At 40.9% G+C, this 21,078-nt stretch overlaps 1 protein-coding gene across 11 annotated transcripts in view; it reads left to right on the top strand.

Annotated features, from left to right (window-relative positions):
• The window catches only part of LOC105667632 (uncharacterized), a 94,548-nt gene that overhangs the window by 54,618 nt on the left and 18,852 nt on the right, over positions 1-21,078 (top strand). For 6 of the 11 annotated variants that reach the window (XR_001099964.2, XM_012359541.2, XM_012359539.2 and 3 more), the window contains one exon: positions 19,276-19,372. The exons of 1 other annotated variant lie outside the window; for it this stretch is intronic. Coding sequence is in view for 5 of the 10 variants with exons in the window: in XM_012359541.2 (XP_012214964.1) it covers positions 19,276-19,372 (97 nt within the window). In the remaining 5 variants the exon portion in view is untranslated. Of the gene's footprint in view, positions 1-14,734; positions 14,968-19,275; positions 19,373-21,078 lie in introns of all 11 variants that reach the window. 4 more of the 11 variants (XR_010891148.1, XR_010891149.1, XR_010891147.1 and 1 more) reach the window with 2 other exon arrangements.

The following is a 21,078-nucleotide window of genomic DNA, read 5'->3' as shown; positions in this document are numbered from 1 at the left end:
ATTTTAATAGAATTTATTACTCTTTTCCGCACACGAATATATACGGCGAGTGTGCATAGATACGCCGACAATCACGGTCCGTAAACAGCGATACAACAAGGTAACGCGATAATACGTAGACAAAATAAAATGCAAAGTTTACGCATCGTTTCGCCGGTGTAGCCATACGTTACGTTACGTGGGGGAGTGTTCGTTATAACATTGCAGGAGCCGCGTAATGCACCTAGATGTTTTGAAATATACGCTTCTCGTGCTCCTATTTACTGTCTCATATTTTATAATAATATTTAATCAACGTTACAATTAACAAAGGTGCGGCTTGACAAAATCGATGTTTGAGTTATGACAATCTGCCTACGTTCATTAACTACCATAATAAAGATTGATAATTAATGGTACAATCGGAAAGCGAATGTTTTTACGAATGGGAAGATAAATCGGAACGAGGAGTAGAATTTTTTATATAAAGTTTTGTTTATTTTATTTATTTATGAAAAAATGAAACACAATCTTTATTTACAAGAAAATGAAAATAATTTTGATATTTTATAAACAGCACTTCAATTATTCTCTGTTTTCTTTTGAAATATAATAGAATGCTAAATATGTCAATTTACATTTTGATAGCCATTGTTGAAATACATCGAGTGATTTATGTTTCAATATGTAGTTAAAACTAAACTCAAAAATGACAAAGAATATTTTTTCAGTTTTCTTAAGCACAGAACTTTTAAAAAATTTGTATTTACAAAAATTCTTATTTTCAAAATTTTATCTAATATTATTTTTTATTCTGCTTTTTTTAATTTTCTCCTCACGAAAACAAAATTTGTTTATTATTTTTTATATCGGAGCATCTTATATTGCCCCTTTAATACAAATTGCTTTGATATCAAATGAACCGGAGCAAACAAAATATTAACGGTACAAAATTTGGCAGCAAGAACGGTTTATCGTTTCATTTCGTGTAATGTAATGTATTTCAACGAGATTACGGACATACAAACGTAGAACAATAGCAAGAGAATCCAGAATGATATAAAGAAACCACACGTATCCGCGCGCGCGTGCGTGCGTGTGTGTGTTTGTGTGTGTGTGTGTGTGTGCAAATTACCTCGACAAGGGAAATGTGGGTAATGTTATTTCAAAGAGATCGGTATATTGTGTCAATGAAGTAGTTAATAATTGAGTCACGAGTCGATTGTAATACGGATTACGAATGCCCGTTGTCGCGTGGCTGGCTCACGTTACGCTAAATTATCATCGTGACGCGCGTCGGGTATGCAACGTCATAATGTTGATATAACGAGAGAGACCGCGTTTTAAATTAGACACATTAGGGGTGGGTTGATGAAACTGGCAGAAGTGGAAACAACTTTTCCGTGGATCGTAAAGAAGTTTGATCGATACGACAAACTCGTAAACACGTACGCTGTTTTGGTTTGCACAGCTCGCGTTAAAGTATCATCTAGTTAAACGGCGTCGGGCGCATGTAAATAATCCACGTGTTATCTGCGGAATAATTCGGCTACGGAAGACGGGTGTTAACGACCGAATCGATGGTCATCTGTATGTACGGACTGTTCACCGTCGCGCGGTACGCAAACAGCGTAACAAGGGCGACCACTGAGTAGATGCGGAAGGACGCGGACAAACGGAGTTTGCGGGATATTGTCGTTGCAGGAGTTCTCTGGGTGGTGCGGTTAATACAGTGCGCGATGCGACAACCGAATCATACAAAATTATCAAAATTATTATTCATTAATTCATTAAAGCGGAGAAAATGATAAATTCCAAAATGAAATCAGCCGGCGGGCACGTCGGCAACTGCGGCGTTGCAGTTAAACGCGCGAGAAGCGCGACAAATTTTGACTGCGCGGCGCGCAGACACAGCGAAAAACAAACCGAAATATCTCGTTCGAAATCCCGAGCCCCTGAATATAGAATAAATCTATCTCTCGCCGCGCGCGCGTGTTCCAATTTCACAACGCTGTATTCATCCGGTGCCGATAAGGATCCGGCGCGCACAGCGCGGCACAGTTTCTACAAATATAAATCAAGGCACGCGTCACTCACCGCGGTTGACGCGCATACGCCTATGCCGAGGCACACAATAGGCAAGTAGATATCGGCAGGACCTAGACAATTCGCGTAGGCGCGAAGCAACGATAAGGTGCGTTCGCGGTTGCGATATTTTCCACGACACAACGCCGCTACGCGTCTTCGACGTCATGCGTTTTCGATATCGATAATGCTGTATACGTCACGCTCGCACAAATGAAAGAAAGATTCTTTTCTCTTCTCTTCTTTTTATATCTTTTTTCTTTTTATTCTAACTTCGTGCTGCAAAAGTTTACAGAGCATTGTGACGAGTGATGAAAACATTACAACAACGATAATAACTATTGCGGTTTTTTGCTAGTTATGATGAAATTGTTTGTTGAGTGGGTCGTAGTTTGTCGAATAATGAGTTTTTTAAAAAGCATTTCAAATTGCTGATTCTGCTATTGTCGAGATTATCTCTTAAAGAAAATTCCGAACAATGGCGCTCATCATTGCCTGTATATCTCGCACAGTTGATCAAGTAAGCGATTTATTCTTATCGTGGCATTTCATTTGTCGTTTAAAGCTATGGTATATCGTAATATTGCGTAAATAAGAATGTGTTACTTGTTTTAACAAAATTCCGCGCGGGACATTGCAATTTGTTCTCGCCTGTTAGTTCATTTCTTCTTTCTTTCTCGGTTTTAAAAGAATTTAGAGTAGAAAGGAGAAAAATTTACCTCGAATTTGTCTCGAAGTGTCGTACGGCGAAAATTCCACAATATCATATCGAAATTTTACTTGCCGATGGCTGTATTAATTCATTCTCGTTTAATTAATTAACACACGTTTAATCCGTGATGTATGTATAATTACGTATATTTTCGATTTGTCATTTGCGGTAGATGAACTGAATATTGCATTTTCGATTTGCCAACGGCAGATTATTCCCCGCGATTTAATAAGTTGTTTTATGCACGAATTAATGAGCGAATTAAGACATACATTTTTAACGACAGATTGTGCGCCATGTGCCAATTATCCGTCACAATTTAATGCCCGATTTGTACACTTTGATTAAAACTGCAGATTCAATCTGTAACTCGCCCGGAGAACAAGCCCGAAAATTAGGTTTTCTCGTGCACGCCCGCACTGCGGACGCGAAGATAATACGACGCGATTTAATAACTCGGAGCTCTTTCTTTTTTTTTTTTTTTTTTTTTTAAGACCGCCTGACGCTTAATAATCCGCGCACTCGACGCAATTTTACGCCTCGCTGTAAAAAGGTATATATCGTTTCACGGAAGGCTTTCTTTCATTTCGAATTTTAATTGGCGCGTAAACGTTCGTGTCAATTATCGCGGCCTAATTTGTTTTCCTCCTGAAATTCTAAGCGACCAAGCGCTTCGCGAGCATACACATGTCACAAGTCATAGACGAGTAGCGGAACAAGTGGCAGAGTTAGCGAATCGGGTAGGCAGGGAGGGAGAGCGGAAGAACGAAACGGGGCGGCGTCGATTCAGGTGCATGTCGTATACATAGAGAGAATGCAACGTTCCACGTCTGGGCTGTGATCCGTCAACCGGAAACGACGCAATTTACATGAGGAATCGAGGCAAGGCGTCTCGGGCGTAAGTAGCTAAGCCACAGGCACGTACGTAATTCCTCCCCCGTTCGTACGGGCTACACGAGAGGTATGACGATATCGATGGATCGATGCATAGCTCGCGCCGTAACGGGGGATGCGGGTTAAGATTATTGCCGCTAATTTCACGCCGATAGACTGCACGTTCCACCTCCTGATTCGATATTTTTACGTGTATTGAGCATCAGATATCTCCATTCGTCGGGCGAATGGTTGGTTTTTTTTTAAAATATATAGCATCATTATTAATCCGTGTCGTTTTTTTTTTTTTAATTTCGTGATTGATTTTATTATTTCACATACCCTTTTTCGAAATTTTATAATTTTATGCCATTCGTAGCTATCAATTGTAATTTGACATTGTTTCTATTTTATAAATAAATAGTATATTTAAGCATGATAAAATTGCCAAATATGCCTATGGCAGATGCATTCAGTGCACGTTAGGAATTTGTCCGTACGAACGAGTAATGAGACATCAAAAATTGGAGTACACACGGGAACAACGCTAAGTCATCCGGCCGCAGTTGAGAATAATTTCGTCGATATCGTTGTCTTTGTAACCTGTTTTACGCCGGTTTAACGAGCGAGTTTTTCGTGTGCGAGTGTAACGTTATTACCGCTTATCCCCCTCGCGCACGCAGCCAGCGTGCTAATACCTAAAGCGTACATAAGCGCATCGCAGCAACCGCTGTTCGCCGACATTAGTCTTAATCTCGCTCATCACTGCCTTTTGCTCGAGAATAAGCTACGAGAGACAAGGAGAGAGAAAGAGAGAACGGAAGAAAGAGAGAGAGAGAGAGAGAGAGTGAGAGAGAGAATGAGAGAAACCGACGAGAGATGTGCGGAGAGACACGAGATGCGCAGCGGCCAAAGAGAACTTGCGAATCGCTGCGGAAACAATGTAATTTACATAAGGAACGAACGGCGGAGGCGTCGCCGCTGCAAACAGTTAAACCACAAGTTCCACACGTACCGCCCGCGGAATGCGCTGATATCGATGGATCGATATTACACGCTGCTATTACTTAACTTTGCTCTATCGTTTCCTGCTCTATTTCTCTCACTCTCTCGACGCCGCTTATCCGGCATCGGTCCGTAGAATCGTTATCGTTTAATTAATAAACGCGAGCAGAGATGTATAGTCCTCCGTCAACGATGATAACTCAATCTCAAATCGAGATTGAAGGAATGAAAAACACGAGATAACGAAGCGTGTAACTTCAAACTATTCTTGTTATTCGTAAAAATGTATATATTGCTTAAATTAATTGGCGTAAACAGTTTTTTTTACCGTGTTATCGTATTTCAAATTATGTCCTATCGAGTAGAACTATTGTATAATTATCTCTTATAATCATCTCCTGACATACCGGGATCGCACGTGACCTCGCGCAATTTTTCTTCTTTTTTTTCAATAAATTAAAATATTTGAATAGTGTTCCGCAATTTTTTTCACACATATCAACTCTTTTAGGAATTTTAAGAAATAAACAATAATTATTTTAAATTTTTTAACATTTTAGCAGAGTCAAAGTTACATCAGAAACGAACGAGTCCGGTATGCCAATTCCAACGTAAAAAAGTTAACATTTGTGTTCACGAGTCTGATTTACAAAAATAATATGATTAAACCGAATGGAAGAGAGCATGCTATTACTGTGTAGGATCTCTGACAGGAAATTGATTGGTTAAACGAAAAAAAAATTGATAAATTATTTCAGCTCATGCTTGAGTCAATTTGCATCTCAACATGAATTATTTTGTTATCATTATTTCCAAGTGAAAACCAGGAGAGATACGATTCGACGCGAAGAAAGAGGGTCCGCAGACATCCGCGAGGATATTACCAGACGGCAAACACGATAATCGCTCGCGGAGCTGTCTGACGATCGATCGGCGGGAAGGATTCCCGATAAGACAATCGAGTGACTGAACGAGAGCAATATTTCCCGCTCGTGATAAATTATGCTTTTATCAAACGGAGAGATGCCATCGGGGTAGGATATCTAAGTCGGCGCGAGACGCGCACACGGCCGGAAAAGAGAGAGAGAGAGAGAGAGACAGCGAGCGCGCAGAGACACCAAGAACAGATTATACTAAATCAAATCAAATCGAGTATATCCCCGTCCTTCTTGCGACGCAACGAAAACAAACAAGGAAAATAGAAAATTGCATTTTTATGACTCCGGCTCTCGTCGGCAATCTCGCTCGGTCGCTCGGTCTCGTGATTGTTGATGCCGCGGTATAGAAAAATTCGATGCCTGAGCCTCTCTTTTTCTCTCTTTCTCTCTCGCTCTCTCTCTTTCCGTATCGTCTTTTCTGCGGCCAGTGTTTTTCAAACCAACGCCCGCATGAATAAGAAGTCGACCAGACGGACTTGCTATAACGCGCTCACGGAAAAATATCGCCTTTGAAGAGCCGGCAATAACTCGGCAACGCGATCACGCGCAAGGAAACGAAGGTGGATACTGGACAGAATAACCGGCGTAGAGCTGACTGGATCAGGACACGCTTCCGCCTTCCATCGCACTTTACGATATCCGCGCGCTCGGCAAATGTGTTCGCATCTCGCATCGATCTCGCTTCCGGAGAAACGTCTCGGACTTATCGCGCTCTCGCCGAATCTCTTTGAGCGCATCGCGCCGCGTCGTATACATCGCTAGCGATAATTACGGGGCGTTTCGAGATTATGGGGTGCGAAATTGCGTACTGAAAAATGGAAAGCTATTATAAAGCGCGTTAAAACTGGTTTTCAGAATGTTCCGATAGTTCAATAATTCGAATAATTGGAACTTCCTGCTCGAAGTTAAATTGTTTGGTTCTTCCGAAGCTGCGATTTTTAAAACACATACATCATACATCCGTGCAGTTTGAATTCGATTTGAATAAAATAGCACGACAAAATTAGATGATGCAAAAACAAACAAATCGTTTACAACGATTGCTATTTCCACTTGCATTTGTCATGTCGTGCAATTTCCTTGACGGTCTGAATCTGCGAGATTCGTTCAAATAGTTCGATCAGTGATTCGGTTTTAATTGTACGTACGAATTTAAATTTAAAACCCGAACGCTTCTCCACCAACTCTCAGAACAGTTCGATCGCACAATTCGTTTTGAATCTTTTTATCCGAGTCCCAATTAAATAAAAAATAAAAAAAAATAAATGCAGAGTTAATAACCAGCGTTATCATTGTCGAGAAATTTTATTGTCAAATGTTTATTATTACATTATTGTATACATTTTTTTTTTATCAAGATACATATATCGCGAATAAGAGAACATTTTCCTGACGTTTCGATGAGTGGAGTAGGATAAAACGTACGCACCGCAGTTACGATGCCCGCGGCGGAATAATCTCAACGAGCGAAATTAAATGATAAAGTACAAACCGCGTTAAAAGCAAAGCTTTGAACAAACGTCACGGTGTAAAAAGTTTCGGAATTTCATTGCGCGAGAGACGTATTATCTATGTGAGAGAGCGCGCAATCGATGATATAACGTGCAGCGCAATCTGTCGTTCTCGATAAGGATGAGATATGGGATAACCGACGATAAAAAGGGCGGCGAGAACAGCGTGGGATATAAAAAACGCGCAGGAGGAAGGAAAGAGAGAAAAGAAAGAAGGGGAGGAAGAAAGAGAGAGGGGCGAGAGAGAATGCGGAAGCACGTTTCGTCCATTCGGCGGTGCGAATAATACGCTGTGCGTTCGATTAATATTAAATGCGATGCGCATTAATAAGCATCTAGTGCGAAAAATATTCCTTTATCGACGGGAAACTCGCGTGCGCGCGCGATTATATAATATATAGTACTGCATCGGAATTGAAATTCTGTTTAGCGTTAATTCGCCATTACGCGCGTGTACCAGACTGTCCGAAGTGGCGATACTTTGGCTCGTTTCCCCGAGTGAAGTTTTTGTGTACGAAAGACTCGAGAGCGCGAGAACTCCCCGGTAAATGCTTCTTACTCTCGCGAATACGGTGCGTATTTGCCGGGATTAAGCGAATACCCGAAACAACCTCGACGTTTCAACGGCGTATTAACATTCCGGGCCGGGCAAAAAGTCTTAATATCCTGCCTTCTGTTACAGAGCAGGATGCGATAGCCGCGAAATACCGTGTCGTCTATAAAACTACCACTGTCGACGAGGATTGGTGGAGCTGAGCCAACATTTTTTCACGGTGTACGAGTAATTGGATAATGAGGGAATACCAGTTATTATCAGGAAAGTCGGAAGGTATATTGGAAATTATAACACATGAGTGAAATTCGAGATTATATTGGCACGAAGTGATGTCAAAACGTTGAATTAATTTACTTATGAATATTAACAATAAGATATATTACGATTTAAATCGTATTTTAACTACTTTTTGACTTTCTTATTTATCAATACAATTTCACAATATATAAATTATCGTCTTTTGATCCATTTTTTTGTTTCACCGAATTATTTTACTTCTTCGAAAGACTATTGTCTAAGAGAAAAGTTATCCTTACACAAAGATATGCTCTTGATAATTTTGATAGAATATGAGAGAATTAATTGTATTGATTTTTCGATATAAATGGATTATTATTTCTGTATAAATACGGATCATCATCGCCGCGATGGCGACAAAAGGTGATCGTTAAGGAAGCATCGCGCTGCTGCGCGAAAAAAAGTATAAAACGGCAGGACGGTTCATGGTACTCGCCGGTGATTCCCTTTGGAATCGCCATCGTTGTTAAGTAACAATCGCGCACGAATGGTGACGGCGAATAATATTAGGTTACGAATTCCGATGGGTAATGCCGACCCAACGACGAAAATCGATTTCCGCGACAACTAGTTACCCCTTCTCCCTCTCCCCGTCCGCTTCCTCTCTTCGTCGTATCTTTCTCGTGAAAGAGTAAAGTCTTCGCCGGGATCGATAGGCATTTCCGTGATTTCCGTTGAAAGGAAACTCTCGGCGAATTTCAGTTTCATTAATTTCGAAGATCCCGCCCTCGTCGCCCGGGGTCTTCCGCAAGTCCGGTCGGCGCCACTCCAAGCATTCTCGTCAATCGTGGAAGGAACCCACTTGAAAATTCCAATCACAGTCGAGAGGAGGAAAAGCCTAGAGGTGGGAGGTGAAAAACGAAAATTTCCTTCGCGACATTTAAGCGGCGTCATTCGGCGAATCTCAAATGGCGAGATCTCTCGCGACGCGACGGGATCGAAGGACGCACGATGATAATTGCGTATAAAATTCTGCTGCGAAATTAAAGCAGTTGTATGCATGCTTTCGGGAGAATATTTCTGTTGTGTCGAGTGCGAATGCAAGCTACGCGGGGAATATTGCGAAAGCAGCCCGCTCCGTCGTCCCTTATGTCGTTGCAGCGACTGCATCGCACTTTTTTGCGTGGCTATTCATTTTTTCCTATCGCGTCAATGCGGCAAACGCACGTATGCACGCTGCGCTTCGCGTATCGGCGCGTGAATGGGCGCGAAGCTTGCTGCAAAAGGCTTAATCCATCACAGCAAGTTCATACGCGAGTTCAGAGACGACGAGTAAATATTTGAAGAATTTTCCAATGCGCGCCTGCTCCAGATACGTCTATCAAGAATTCCTCGTCGGTTCGCGCGGAAGTAGCTAAAATAGTGCCGGCTGTGGCCCGTCGTTATCATCATTCTTATCGTCAGATATTGTTGTCCAATTGTTACTGTCGTCGAAATTTTCTACTCAATGCATTTCGATATGTATATATCTCGCCGATATATTCTTCTGTATTCGAAATCACGGCACACAACTGTCCCATAAATCTGATTAAAAGCTAAAGAGAGAGAGAGAGAGAGAGAGAGAGAGAGAGAGAGAGAGAGAGAGAGAGAGAGAGAGGGAGGGAGAGGGAGAGATGAGAAAGTTACGACGAAGCTATGTTAAGCTTGTGTTCGTTAACTATATTTAAACTGACTTCATAATGCTGGTAAACTACATTGGCGTAAGCAATTACAAAATATACTAAAATAACTCTACAAAATCAAGAGATAACATATAATGTTATCTTAAAGAATTTCCAACAGAAGGAAGATAATAGATATTCAGAAAATACAAGATTGCGATTAAGTTCTTAGAAATTATCTCAGCAAATTACAAACGGGGAAAGTATTCCTAATTAAAGTTCCGCTCGTTAATTGTATGAAATGTAAACAACGCGTGGTAGAATAATCAGTATTATTGCGTTCAGAATGTAAAAAATTGTGTCGCGATATTTTCGGACGAGTCTTTGCTTTTCGTTCGGTGAAGATATTAAAACGAAAAAATGTATTTTTTAAAAATTTATTTTAAAGTTAACATTTTGATTTATTTCTACATTTTCTATTTATCAGCGAGAAGAAAATAAATTGAAATACATGTCGCACAATTTTTTTACACTCTTTATATAGCCGGAGATACATTAATAGCATCTGATGCGGTCGTATTCATAAAATAAGAACACTTCATGACACGCGATTCATCACGGATTTTTTTCGTTTTCTGTGAGCATAAAGCAGTTGAACCATACAATTAATTATGCAAACAAGAGGATACTTTTCTTAAGCGCACAAATTTGATCGTTGAACGTAAATATGCCGATCGTCATTAAAGCTTTCATCTGCATTTGTTCTCATTAAAAAAACAAAATACCTCCACCTATATAATTTACCGTTTGTGCGCGAGTACGAATCGCAATCATCAGTAAAATAAAAGTATTTCCAATTTCGAGGAATCGGTCTGGTTGAATTTAGTGCGAAATCATATAGAGAAAACACCAATTAACAGCGGCGGAAATCAATCGCGGTTCTATGTTCTTCTCCATGTATTCTTCTCCAAATGTTATTTACAACCGAACTCTATAAACATGAATGTCGGAAACTGAAAAACGATCGTTTTTAGGTGCAATCGTTATCTCGTTCGAAAATGAATAAAATCATCTTACTAGTTTGTTTTTGATTGCGAAATTAATTTCCAAATTTTCAATTATCCGCACCATCGCTTAAATATGGAGTATTTTTACCTTTTCAATCATTTTAATGCATTTTGTCAAAATATCTCATTTTATTTTAAAATGGATATCGCAGCGCAGTTTCAGGATCCTCGATTTTTGGCTCGACTTTTTTCTCGCTTATGCGCTTTCGGCGGGTAAAAGGCGCATAAAGCGAGATACGAAACTATCTTGCCCGGATCTTGAGCCCAGGTGCTTCGGCGCTATGTTCAATAATCGATAATCAAATCGTCCGAAAAGGATTTCTCAATTATCTGCATCCATTATTTATATCCATCGCGTTTGCGTTTACTAATTCTCGTTATATGATCTCAGATACGATTTTCTGATAATGCCGCACGATCTCTACTCTGTTATTAATTACACGCGATTCTTCATTAAATATGAAGAACGTAACCATTCCTTCCGCGGCAAGTTCGATTACGCAAATTTGAGGTATCGAAGGAACTAATGGCGGAATTACGGTTTCAATTGTACTTTGAGCGTGAAAACATATTTTAATACGTAAAATGTGAAACGCGGTGTGAAACGGAACACGTGCCGATAATGATTTAATGTATTAAACAATATTTACACATCATTATGTGATCATTTCGGAGCGTGTGTTCCCGGACACATTTATTTCTCATATTTTATATTTTTGCGCGAATAGAATATTACGATGAATTTTTGTACACGATCGAAAAACAAACCGCTGTATGATCAGAATTTAAAACAGGATCGATGGTGCTCTAACAATCGGTAAATATGAATAACATACGTGACATACGTGACAAGAGCTGCATTCTCAATAAATAAAATCAAATTAACTGTTATATTCGCAGATACACCCTCTACATTGCTATAGCAGCGAAACTTGAAAATTTTGTCATAATTTTTCGGTTTGTTCCGGCCAGAAAATATATGCATACAAGGTTAAATGTAACATAAAGAAACCACAGCAAAGAAATAATAAAATAAATATAAAAACAACACTAAAAAAATATTGAAAGAATATGCATAAATGAAGAGAAAGGGAAGAGATATGTAGAAAGAAAAATATAAAAAAATTCACAGAACAGTGAAAAGGGAAAAATGCAGAAAATTCATAAATAAAATAGAAATAAAAGAAAAGGACGATATTAATGCAAAATGCGCTCAATTATTCAACTTAATGAATTCACATCGTTCAATATTTGACTAATATATCATGTCAAAGATCTTTTAAATAAATTAACAGGGAGCTCGCGCACAGCAGCGCATTCCAAAAATATTACAATTTGATTGAGGAAGATTTGCAATGCTTGACGATATGATATACTAATTATAGCGCGTTTGGCACGGAAGTAATCGAGGTCGGTCGGATACATAGTTATCGAGAGCATCGGCTCAGTTTTCAATCTCGCGCGAAAATACGGACGGGAAAATAAATCCCTATCGCGTCTGTCTCGTCTCTCCCTCGCGTCTTCTTTTTATTCTTCGCGCACGTCGTCTCCCCAATCTCCCGCGAAATACATTCACGCGTCGCTTTTACTGTACAATAAAATTGTTATTATGTCGAGTTAGGGAACTCGGAATGCGCGTTATTTTCGCGAAAATAAACCCGGAGATATGCGCTTCGTGCTCTTTGCCATTTAGAGCTAACGGATTAAAATGCGAGAGTTAACTCTTTCCTCGCGAAGATCGGGAGAAAAAGTTCTCGGTTCAACATTTTGTAGAAAAATGATGCGGAATATAACGTAATCGTGAAATTTTGCAAAACTGTTTTCTCATGTCGATAGAATAACTTGTACGCGCTTCTGACCGCTCGGCTGTACAGTTTTTGACCATCAGCGAATCTGAAAAAAATTTACGAAATATCGTTGTATATATACGAACGTGGCACTGAAAAGTGTAGAAAGCTCGGAGAGCGGAAATCGACGTTGATCGCGAAGGTTTTTCTCCCGAACGATGATTCGCTCGAGTGACACGGCACTCGTTAACGAATGTTCAAACAGGCTCTAGCAGCTACGGACAGAAATAAGAGCAGAAAGCTACGGTCCATTCGCGGGCCTCTGAGAGGAAGAATTTTTTGCGAGTAGTTTGCGCCTCGTTGAGTCAGCGTGCGATCAGTGCGATGCTTTTACCCTCTTTGACTTTTCGTACACCCCGTCGAAATTTATGAAATATGCATCAATACGCTCAACTCACTCGCAGGCGCAGTATTGTTCTCACGTGTGCCTTTTTATTCTCTTGAATAAACTTGAAACGCAGTAACTAACATTGTGGAAACGCGAATCGTGTGCTTCATGCGCTTTACGGCCAATCTTATGTTTAGTTACGGCCCTTAGATGGGGTCTCGTTAAAGTTAAACTAGTCCGAGAAATTCTGATAATTCGCGTGTACCCTATTACAAGCGCAAAGTGGAATGAAGCTTTTTCCTCTCCTTTACTAATGATACGAAAATAAACGTAAGAATAAAGACTATTAAAGACTGAGCGGTTGATAAAACAAAGGGAGGAATTTCAATCGCTATAGCAACCAGGCTTGCGTAGTTTGCTTAAAAAAATATTGCGCTGATACCGGATTTAATATCCTTTATTATTTTTAAGAATGAGCAAATTTTAATTACGTTGCGATATATAACTTATTCAATGTATCTCAACAACGGTGAAACGTGAAATGTAAATTAAAAAATTCAGCTTTCTATTTATAATATCAAATCAAAAAAGAAATAGCTGAATAAGTGATTTCAAAAGTAACAAGATTATTTTCAATTTCACAAATGAAAAGAAATATTTAAATTTAATTATTAATTCGAATTGTCATCGAAATCAATTTATTCAACTTTGTGGCACGATGTGATCGAAAGTCGTCAGACAAGACACAGGAAGGATGATATTAATTTTCAAATTCAATTTTTTTGAAAATAAAGTGTGCTGAAGAAAAAAATGGTATCTTAATTTATTATTTTCGCGTAGAATCGCCTCTCTCTCTCTCTCTCTCTCTCTCTCTCGCGCTGTTGTATCACGAGTAACGGATGATTTGTATATTAATCTCGTAGTATTTAATTAGCTCATCGAAACATGTAAATCACTCTTTGGTCGCTATCTGTCATTGTCATAAATATTAAACACGGATACGCTCGAGCTCGGCTGTCAATATTGGTCGGCTTTAATTGGGTTTGCGCTACTTAATTAATTTGCATTTAAGACTCTTTAAAGCGAGGGTGACTATCGCGGTCAGAACCGCATTCCGCTTCCCGAGTTAATGGTACGCAAACGAGCGTGCGTTCCTCGGCCGCCGCGGGATGCGCCGATGCATGTGCAATTTAGTCCGGAGGATTACGGAGGATGAGATCCAAAATGAGCTCGTCGGACGCTAATTTTGACGCAACCGCGCGCAAAAAGACCAAGGCGGACGTGTGGTTATCGCGTTAACGAACGGATGCTTGAAGTAAAATAATCGCGTATCAAAATGTAATTCGGTCGTTAATTGCTTTCATCAACGATTGGCGTTCGATAATTCCGAGTCGTTCATTAGCTCACCGTGGCGGTGCTTGGAAGACCGGTTAACTGCAAGTAATGCGGATGGAGGAGAATGGAAATAAGCGAATGTGTGTGTGAGAGAGAGAGAGAGTGTGTGTGTGTGTGTGTGTGTGTGTGTGTGTGTGTGTGTGTGTGTGTGTGTGAGAGAGAGAGAGAGAGAGAGAAAGATAGAGGGAGAGGGAAGTGCTACGCTGACTACATAGAACATGTGTCGTAAGTGGGAGTGCAAAAACTTGACGCGACGATAAAAAGCATCGCAGCTGATCGATCAAACTAATCCAACGCTGGCTAATTTGTAGCATAAAGCACACACCTCGTTTGCCGGCAAGAAGTCCAAGAATAAGAAGAATTTGACGATAGAATAAATCATAGAATATTCCAAGAAATTGTCCGAAGCGCACATTTTGCGCCAGGGGACTGCAACACCGAAATGTGTCTTCCTCGAAATAAATCCTTATTGATCGTAATGCATTAATGCCGCGCGATTTGACAAAACCTGTAAGCACTCGTATTATCTTTTGTGTACAGGTCGGATCCTCTTGCGGTTTTTGGAAGACGCATTAGGAAAAATGACATAATCAAGAGCGACGACTCCGCGCTGGATTACTTTGAGTGACTCGTTAGGTCGTGTCGGGGGCGAAGTCGGAGGATATGAGGGAGTAGCAGCACGGCGGCGATAAGTGTTGGGCGCGAATAACATGGTGAAAGAGAAGGGAAGGCAGGCCACGTTCGGCTCCTGGGGGCTAATGGTGGTACGCGGGGTGAGTATATACGAAAGGCGCGTCTGGCGGTGTAGTGTATATATATATATATACGTGCGTGTATGGTACCGTGCACGAGGCTCGCACGAGGGTCGCGCACGACGGAAGGGTGGCTACGGAGAGGGGCGAGAGGGTCAGAGAGGATCACGGGGCAAAGTGGTGGCGGCGGCGGCGGCGGCGGCGGCGGCAGCGGCGGCAGAGCTGTATCGATGTCCGGGCGCGTTCGCCACCGCCGGCACACACGCCGGCAGTATCCTGCGAACGAGTGGCACGCCAGCCGCCTCTCTCACCGATTCTCCCAACCCTCCACCATCGCCAGGACTTGCTGCCACCACCTTCGGCTTCCACCTCCATCTCCACCTCCTCGCTCGCGCCGCGCCGCCACCTCGTTCATCCCCCCCCCCCCCCCCCCCCCCGCCGCCCCCCGATCTTCCCTCTCCGCGCGCGCGACTTCGCGAATCATCAATCGCCCGTGCAAATTCCTTCGTCCTTTTCGTCCCCCGCGTTAAGAATGAACGCGGTAATACTGTGTGTGGGGTATACGATGTGCGAGGACGAACCGCCCGAAACGGTTTTGAAAACGCGCGAGGTATATATATATGTATATACATATTCTATTAATCGTCGCTCGATATACCGCGCGCGTTACAATAATTTTATTCTATTTCGCGCAACGTGATTCGATCGAACCGTTTCCCTCCGCCGTGTCTCAACCACATTCTTCGGGGCTGTCGTGATCTAAGACCCTTCCGCGCGCTTTTCGCGAGCCGCTTCGTGCCGCAGCGCCCGGGTCGTAAATGTTTTCCGCCAAGATTAATCGTCCGGAGGGGAGCGAACGAGAAGATCTACCTCGTCGAGAGCGAGAATGTGGCTTTGATCGTGAAAATAATCTCAATCGTGATCGCTTTCTTTTCAGTTTTCTTTCTCCATCGCACAATTATTTTTTTTCCTCCTGAGCCTTTTCTCGATACGCAATCGAGTGTATAATGTCTTTTTTACAATTTGCTCTGTATCAAACAATAATTGCTTTTGTAACTTTTATCAGTGCGCTTGTATAGCTAAAGGAAAAAACAAATGAATACATGACTGTGAAAAAAATGGAAAACAGGGGAGAATATGTTTTTAAGGTATAAAGAAATATTACATCGGATCCGTTTCTTTATTATTTATACATAGAGTATTAGCGATCGGAGTCCGAGAAGACCCTCGCTGCTGTGGACGAGGGTTAATACTGTATCATCTATTGAAAAGTGGGAAGAAATATCGATTTAAAACTATTTGTCGTCTTAAAATTTTATTTTATTTATTAAGACTTGTATTACATACGGACACATTTTTTTTAAACTTGAAACATTACATTTCCGTGTAAGATCAAGGAAAATTATAAAAAATTTCTAGGATTGCACAAATCGATCAGTCAGATGATTCTGAATTTTTGAGAACCAATTATTTTGCAATATCCGATTTTCAAATATTAATTCAATATCACATCGTAGTAAAAATACTGTACGAATGCCGCAAATGAATGTGATATAGTTAAAAATATTTAATAACAAATATTTTGTTATATATATATATAATAACAAATATTTTATTATTTTTTATATTAATATTTTGTTTCAGAATTTAAAAAAAAATTGATGTGGGAACAATTTGGACATAATATCGTGTTAGTTTTTTTTAAGTTTCCAAAAACAGAGATTACTATTTCGCGTTTTAGAAGACAAATATAAAAGTTTGAGATATTATTGTTACAATTATTCTATCGATCGTAGACACAAGTTGGGCTACAAAAATGCATATTTTGCACAGAAATGCGTACTAAAATTTTTCCTTGTTAAAATTAATTTCTAAGATAACGCCAGCAGCACGCGGAGCCCACTTGCCAGCGGAAAAATGAGTTTTCTAATACTGCCACGGGCAGTTTCTCGCATCTCGCCGCAGCGAAGAGGCGGCTCGCAAGCCGGAATTCAGTCGTTTATCGTGGACCGTCGACCGGTCGCGGGGCATGTTATCGACGGGAGGTGTTCGATGACCGGGTTCTCCTCTCGCGCGATAGCGTGCTCGTCTATATATAAAAAGGCGACCCCGTATATAAAAATGTATGTACATCCGCGTGGGCTGTTGGCGCTACGGCGGCGGAGTGTACCGGGGTGGGTAATACGATGTACGTACGGATTTTGTAGACGAGAGAAAGAGCAGTGTCGACGAATCACGCGACGGCGGAACAACCGGGCCACCGATGTCTATAGCACCGGAAATATTTCGTTCTTGGGTCATACGGCTTGCGCTGCGATTTCTCGCGGAATATCTCCGCCGCGAAACGACGACGCGAAACATCGCAAAACGCGGCGACCTCCCTTTCCTCGCTATCTCGCGCGGGATTCCGCGAGAGCGAGCCGGATGCTGCGAAGAAAGTAGCGAGTAAGACGGATGTAGGGACTGACTTGCTTCCCGGGAAAAATAGAGAAGCGGATATTCGTTTTTGAAGCAGGCCGCTCACGAATTCAGCGCGCGGGTTTGCATTTCGTGGCACGATTGTTATTATTAAAGCGACGGTAATTGGCAGCGCAATAACTGGAACGCGATAAATAAAAAAGAGAGGTATCGCGCAGCGATGGCTCGATTCGCGGTTACCGCGAAACTAATAATAAATAGGGTGTCGAGAATTGGATTAATCGCGCATTAACTCGGTTTCCGATCCGGTCGATCGCCGAGTATTACTCGCCAAGCTCATTAGGAGCTGTTTAGTTGCGCAAGAATTTCCGGAAGTACCGTTCGTTCGTATCGAGGGGCGAGCGCTCCCGGCGCGGCGACTATCGTTTGCTCGTTAACGATAATGCTTCTGAGTTTAGAGAATACAAAAGTCCGTAGTACGAGCAATCAACTTACGTTCAAACGTTCCACGGTAATGGGAACCGAATCGCTTCCGACTGGGAAAAGCCGGCTGGGACGAGGTAGGAATGAAACGAAGAAAGGGTGGGGACGGACGGAGGGGTGCTCCGAGTCGCTCCCGATTCGCCAAGCACTAGCTTGCATACAATTAACTCCGAAAACATAAGTTTCCCATTCTTGGAGCGGAGGAAGCGTTCGGCTACGGTTCTTAGGTGTGGCCTGAGAAAAACGTTCTTTCAGGATACAATATTGAACACGAGATCGCTGTTCAAATAACGTCCAAAAGAAATGTGTCTTTTAATCAATTTTTATCTTCTTGCAATCTGTTTGATTTGTTCTTTTTTTTTAACGTATGTGTGCTTTTCTTTCAAGAAAACAGTTTAAGATCCAAATATTTTATCATTTTTCTATGTGAATAATGTTTGAAAAAATTAATTCAACAAAATTAAATATTATGATTACTGTTGAAATTTGATGGTTATTTTGTTATAAAAATAATTTTTTTAATAATCAATTATACAAAAATAAAGAGAGCAAACAGTGCACAATAATTAATTAACAAACGTTCCGACCTGTTTTATCAGGCCATTTTCAGTGTTAATTATTTATTAATTAATTGTTGTGAATACACGTTTTGACATCTTTTACTGTTTGTTTTTACCTTTTATTTTTGTACAATTGATTATTAAAAGCAGATTTTTTAAAAATCTTATATAACTTTTTAAATCGCGTAATCGAAATCCAAACCTCAAAGGGTTAACGTAAGAGCCCGATGGCTCGATGCTACTTGAGCCGATGAAAAAAATGGTATTACGCCTTAAGAATTAAATTGGATTGTATTTCACTGTCAACACCTGGAGCCGTTATCGGGATAAAGCGAACGGAGCCCGCAGATCGGGTTAAACCCAAGTGGGCGAAACTTTCCACGCTCGCTGATCCATTCCGGCGAGCACTTTTAATGCGTTTAACGCGCAACTTTCGAATAAACATATTCTCCGGTGTATACGTCCTCTCTCGCGTCATTACCCACGGAAACGAAACTTTCTGATTCTCGCGCCAAGGGAACGCGCGGCCTTTGAGCGCGGAAGCTGCTAATTACTAGCCATCATTAATACAGCCGCTGGTACCCTGACTCAACGGGCGATATCAAACTTTGCGCAAACGCCAAAGATCGATCGGAATGTCGGTCATTGGTGAATTTACACAATTTATGAGATCGCAGTGACACGGCCGTGACGAATAGCCGTGTGACACTTCCGCGACACACGCTATTCTTTATTTCCGGCCATCATGCGGGAACGATGTTTAGATGTTGTAAGCTTCAATAATCTTGTTAGTAGATATATAGCATTGCAAACGCGCAAATGTATCGATCGTATATATTCTAACAAAAACCGATATATCGGCTTTTAGGCATTACAAGGGTTAATAGTTTGGCATACTATCCGAAGAGAGAGTCACAGCTCCCCTATGAACCGAAACTACGAACGACCAACTACCGGCTTGGAAGGTACGTGAATATTTTTCTCTTGGTTCCTTTCTTCCAATTCAGAGTAACATGATTTATCGCTTAACGAGACTTTACGGCAATGATTAAATTACGAATTTTAAAATACCTGGACCGACAATGTAAATTGTTTAATAAGCGTATAAACAGGAAATTAAATAAAATTTTTTCTCTGATGCTAATTAAGTAATTTGCATCAATTAGCTTAGATGAAAAGATCCACCTTGCATCCGTTCGGCGGAAGTATTGATCGTTATTGCGGAGTTTACGGAGATTAGATGATAAAGCAATTGAGGATGGATTAAAGAAGCGAATATTTAAAGCGAGACGCGACCCATTTACATGTATGCAGATGATACACCGGTCCGCGAATAGTTTCAAACATTGCTACGCAAAATGGGCGAACGGAAATTGGTAAACGATTAAGCTAGATCCGTTTAGGAAGGCGAAGGAGAGAAATTCGATTCCTACACGCCCAGGAAGTGCATGAATCCTCAACAAGCGCCGATAACTCGTAGTCGCGATAAGCATCGGCGTTGCACAGTGAACACCAAAATCGCGTTAGCATCCGGTGTATTGCGAGTGTGCAAATTAACAGTAGCGACTTATCGATAGACCGCTTCGCTGAAACTTCCAATTGCGATCCCTTTAATGACGGAAGGAGAATCGCGTCAGTTCGCCGATACTAACCGGATGCTCGGTGTTGCGATGGAAATGGGACAAAGAAATGTCGTCAATGAAACTACGAATGTCCGTGTATTTGATTTTAGCGGTAGTAAGAATATAGGAATAGAAATAATAATTGCAGTGATACTATCCATATAAATTGCAGTGATAACTATTATCTGTGCTATAAAAAAAAAACCATCTACTTTGGGAGACAAAAAAAAGATAAGTGGACATCGTAAAAACAATTTTAAAAGCCAATTGCCTTGTTCTCTCTCGAATACTGATCCTCGCAGTTGCATAAATAACCATGTTTAGCCGATAATCTAATTCGCATATTAGTTTTAACGTTCCTATCGCACTTGTTCCCATGTCACACGTTGGTAATGTTAATTAAATTTATTTTCCCGCGGGAATTTGCAATGTAACGCGTTTTGATAAAATCCCTGCAGATAGTACGTATATTAATTGCGCGTATGTTCAATAACTCCGATATCGTGAATAATGTGAACGAAGAAATTGAAGCGTAAGTTGATTCTTTCACGCCGTTATTAACATCGTAAGCCCGCTTAAATCGGCCGCAGATAATCCGACGTCAATAAAATCGGCATGATAATTATCAAGGATTCCCATTCAACCAAGGAGTGTCTTTGAGATTAGAAGATCAGACTATAATAAAATGTTTCGAGGCAGTACAACGATTCGCGAACAAAAAACGAGTAAAAAAAAGAGAGAGGCAGGATGTTACTGCGCTAAATTAGAAATTTTTTTTTACAAAAGGTGAAGACTATATCATGTTTTTCGTCAGGTAAAATGGCATTGCAACAAAATAGTTGCGCGGACGTTTTTCGCATGTGTAAAAATTGAGGGCACGAACTCGGGTAGACAAAGATCTTCGCGAAGCATCTCCGTGAACTTTGCATTGTGAACGAAGTTTGCCTTTGTTTAATGAACCATATAGAAATTCCTGCGCCTCGAAACAATAAAGTACTTGCGCGCATATCCTTCCCTTCGTCCTTCAATACTGTCGGTATTTATAATTA

This window comes from Linepithema humile, chromosome 7 (genome assembly GCF_040581485.1).
Source record: "Linepithema humile isolate Giens D197 chromosome 7, Lhum_UNIL_v1.0, whole genome shotgun sequence".
Classification (NCBI taxonomy): domain Eukaryota; kingdom Metazoa; phylum Arthropoda; class Insecta; order Hymenoptera; family Formicidae; genus Linepithema; species Linepithema humile.
This window is presented reverse-complemented; position numbering and strand designations above follow the sequence as displayed.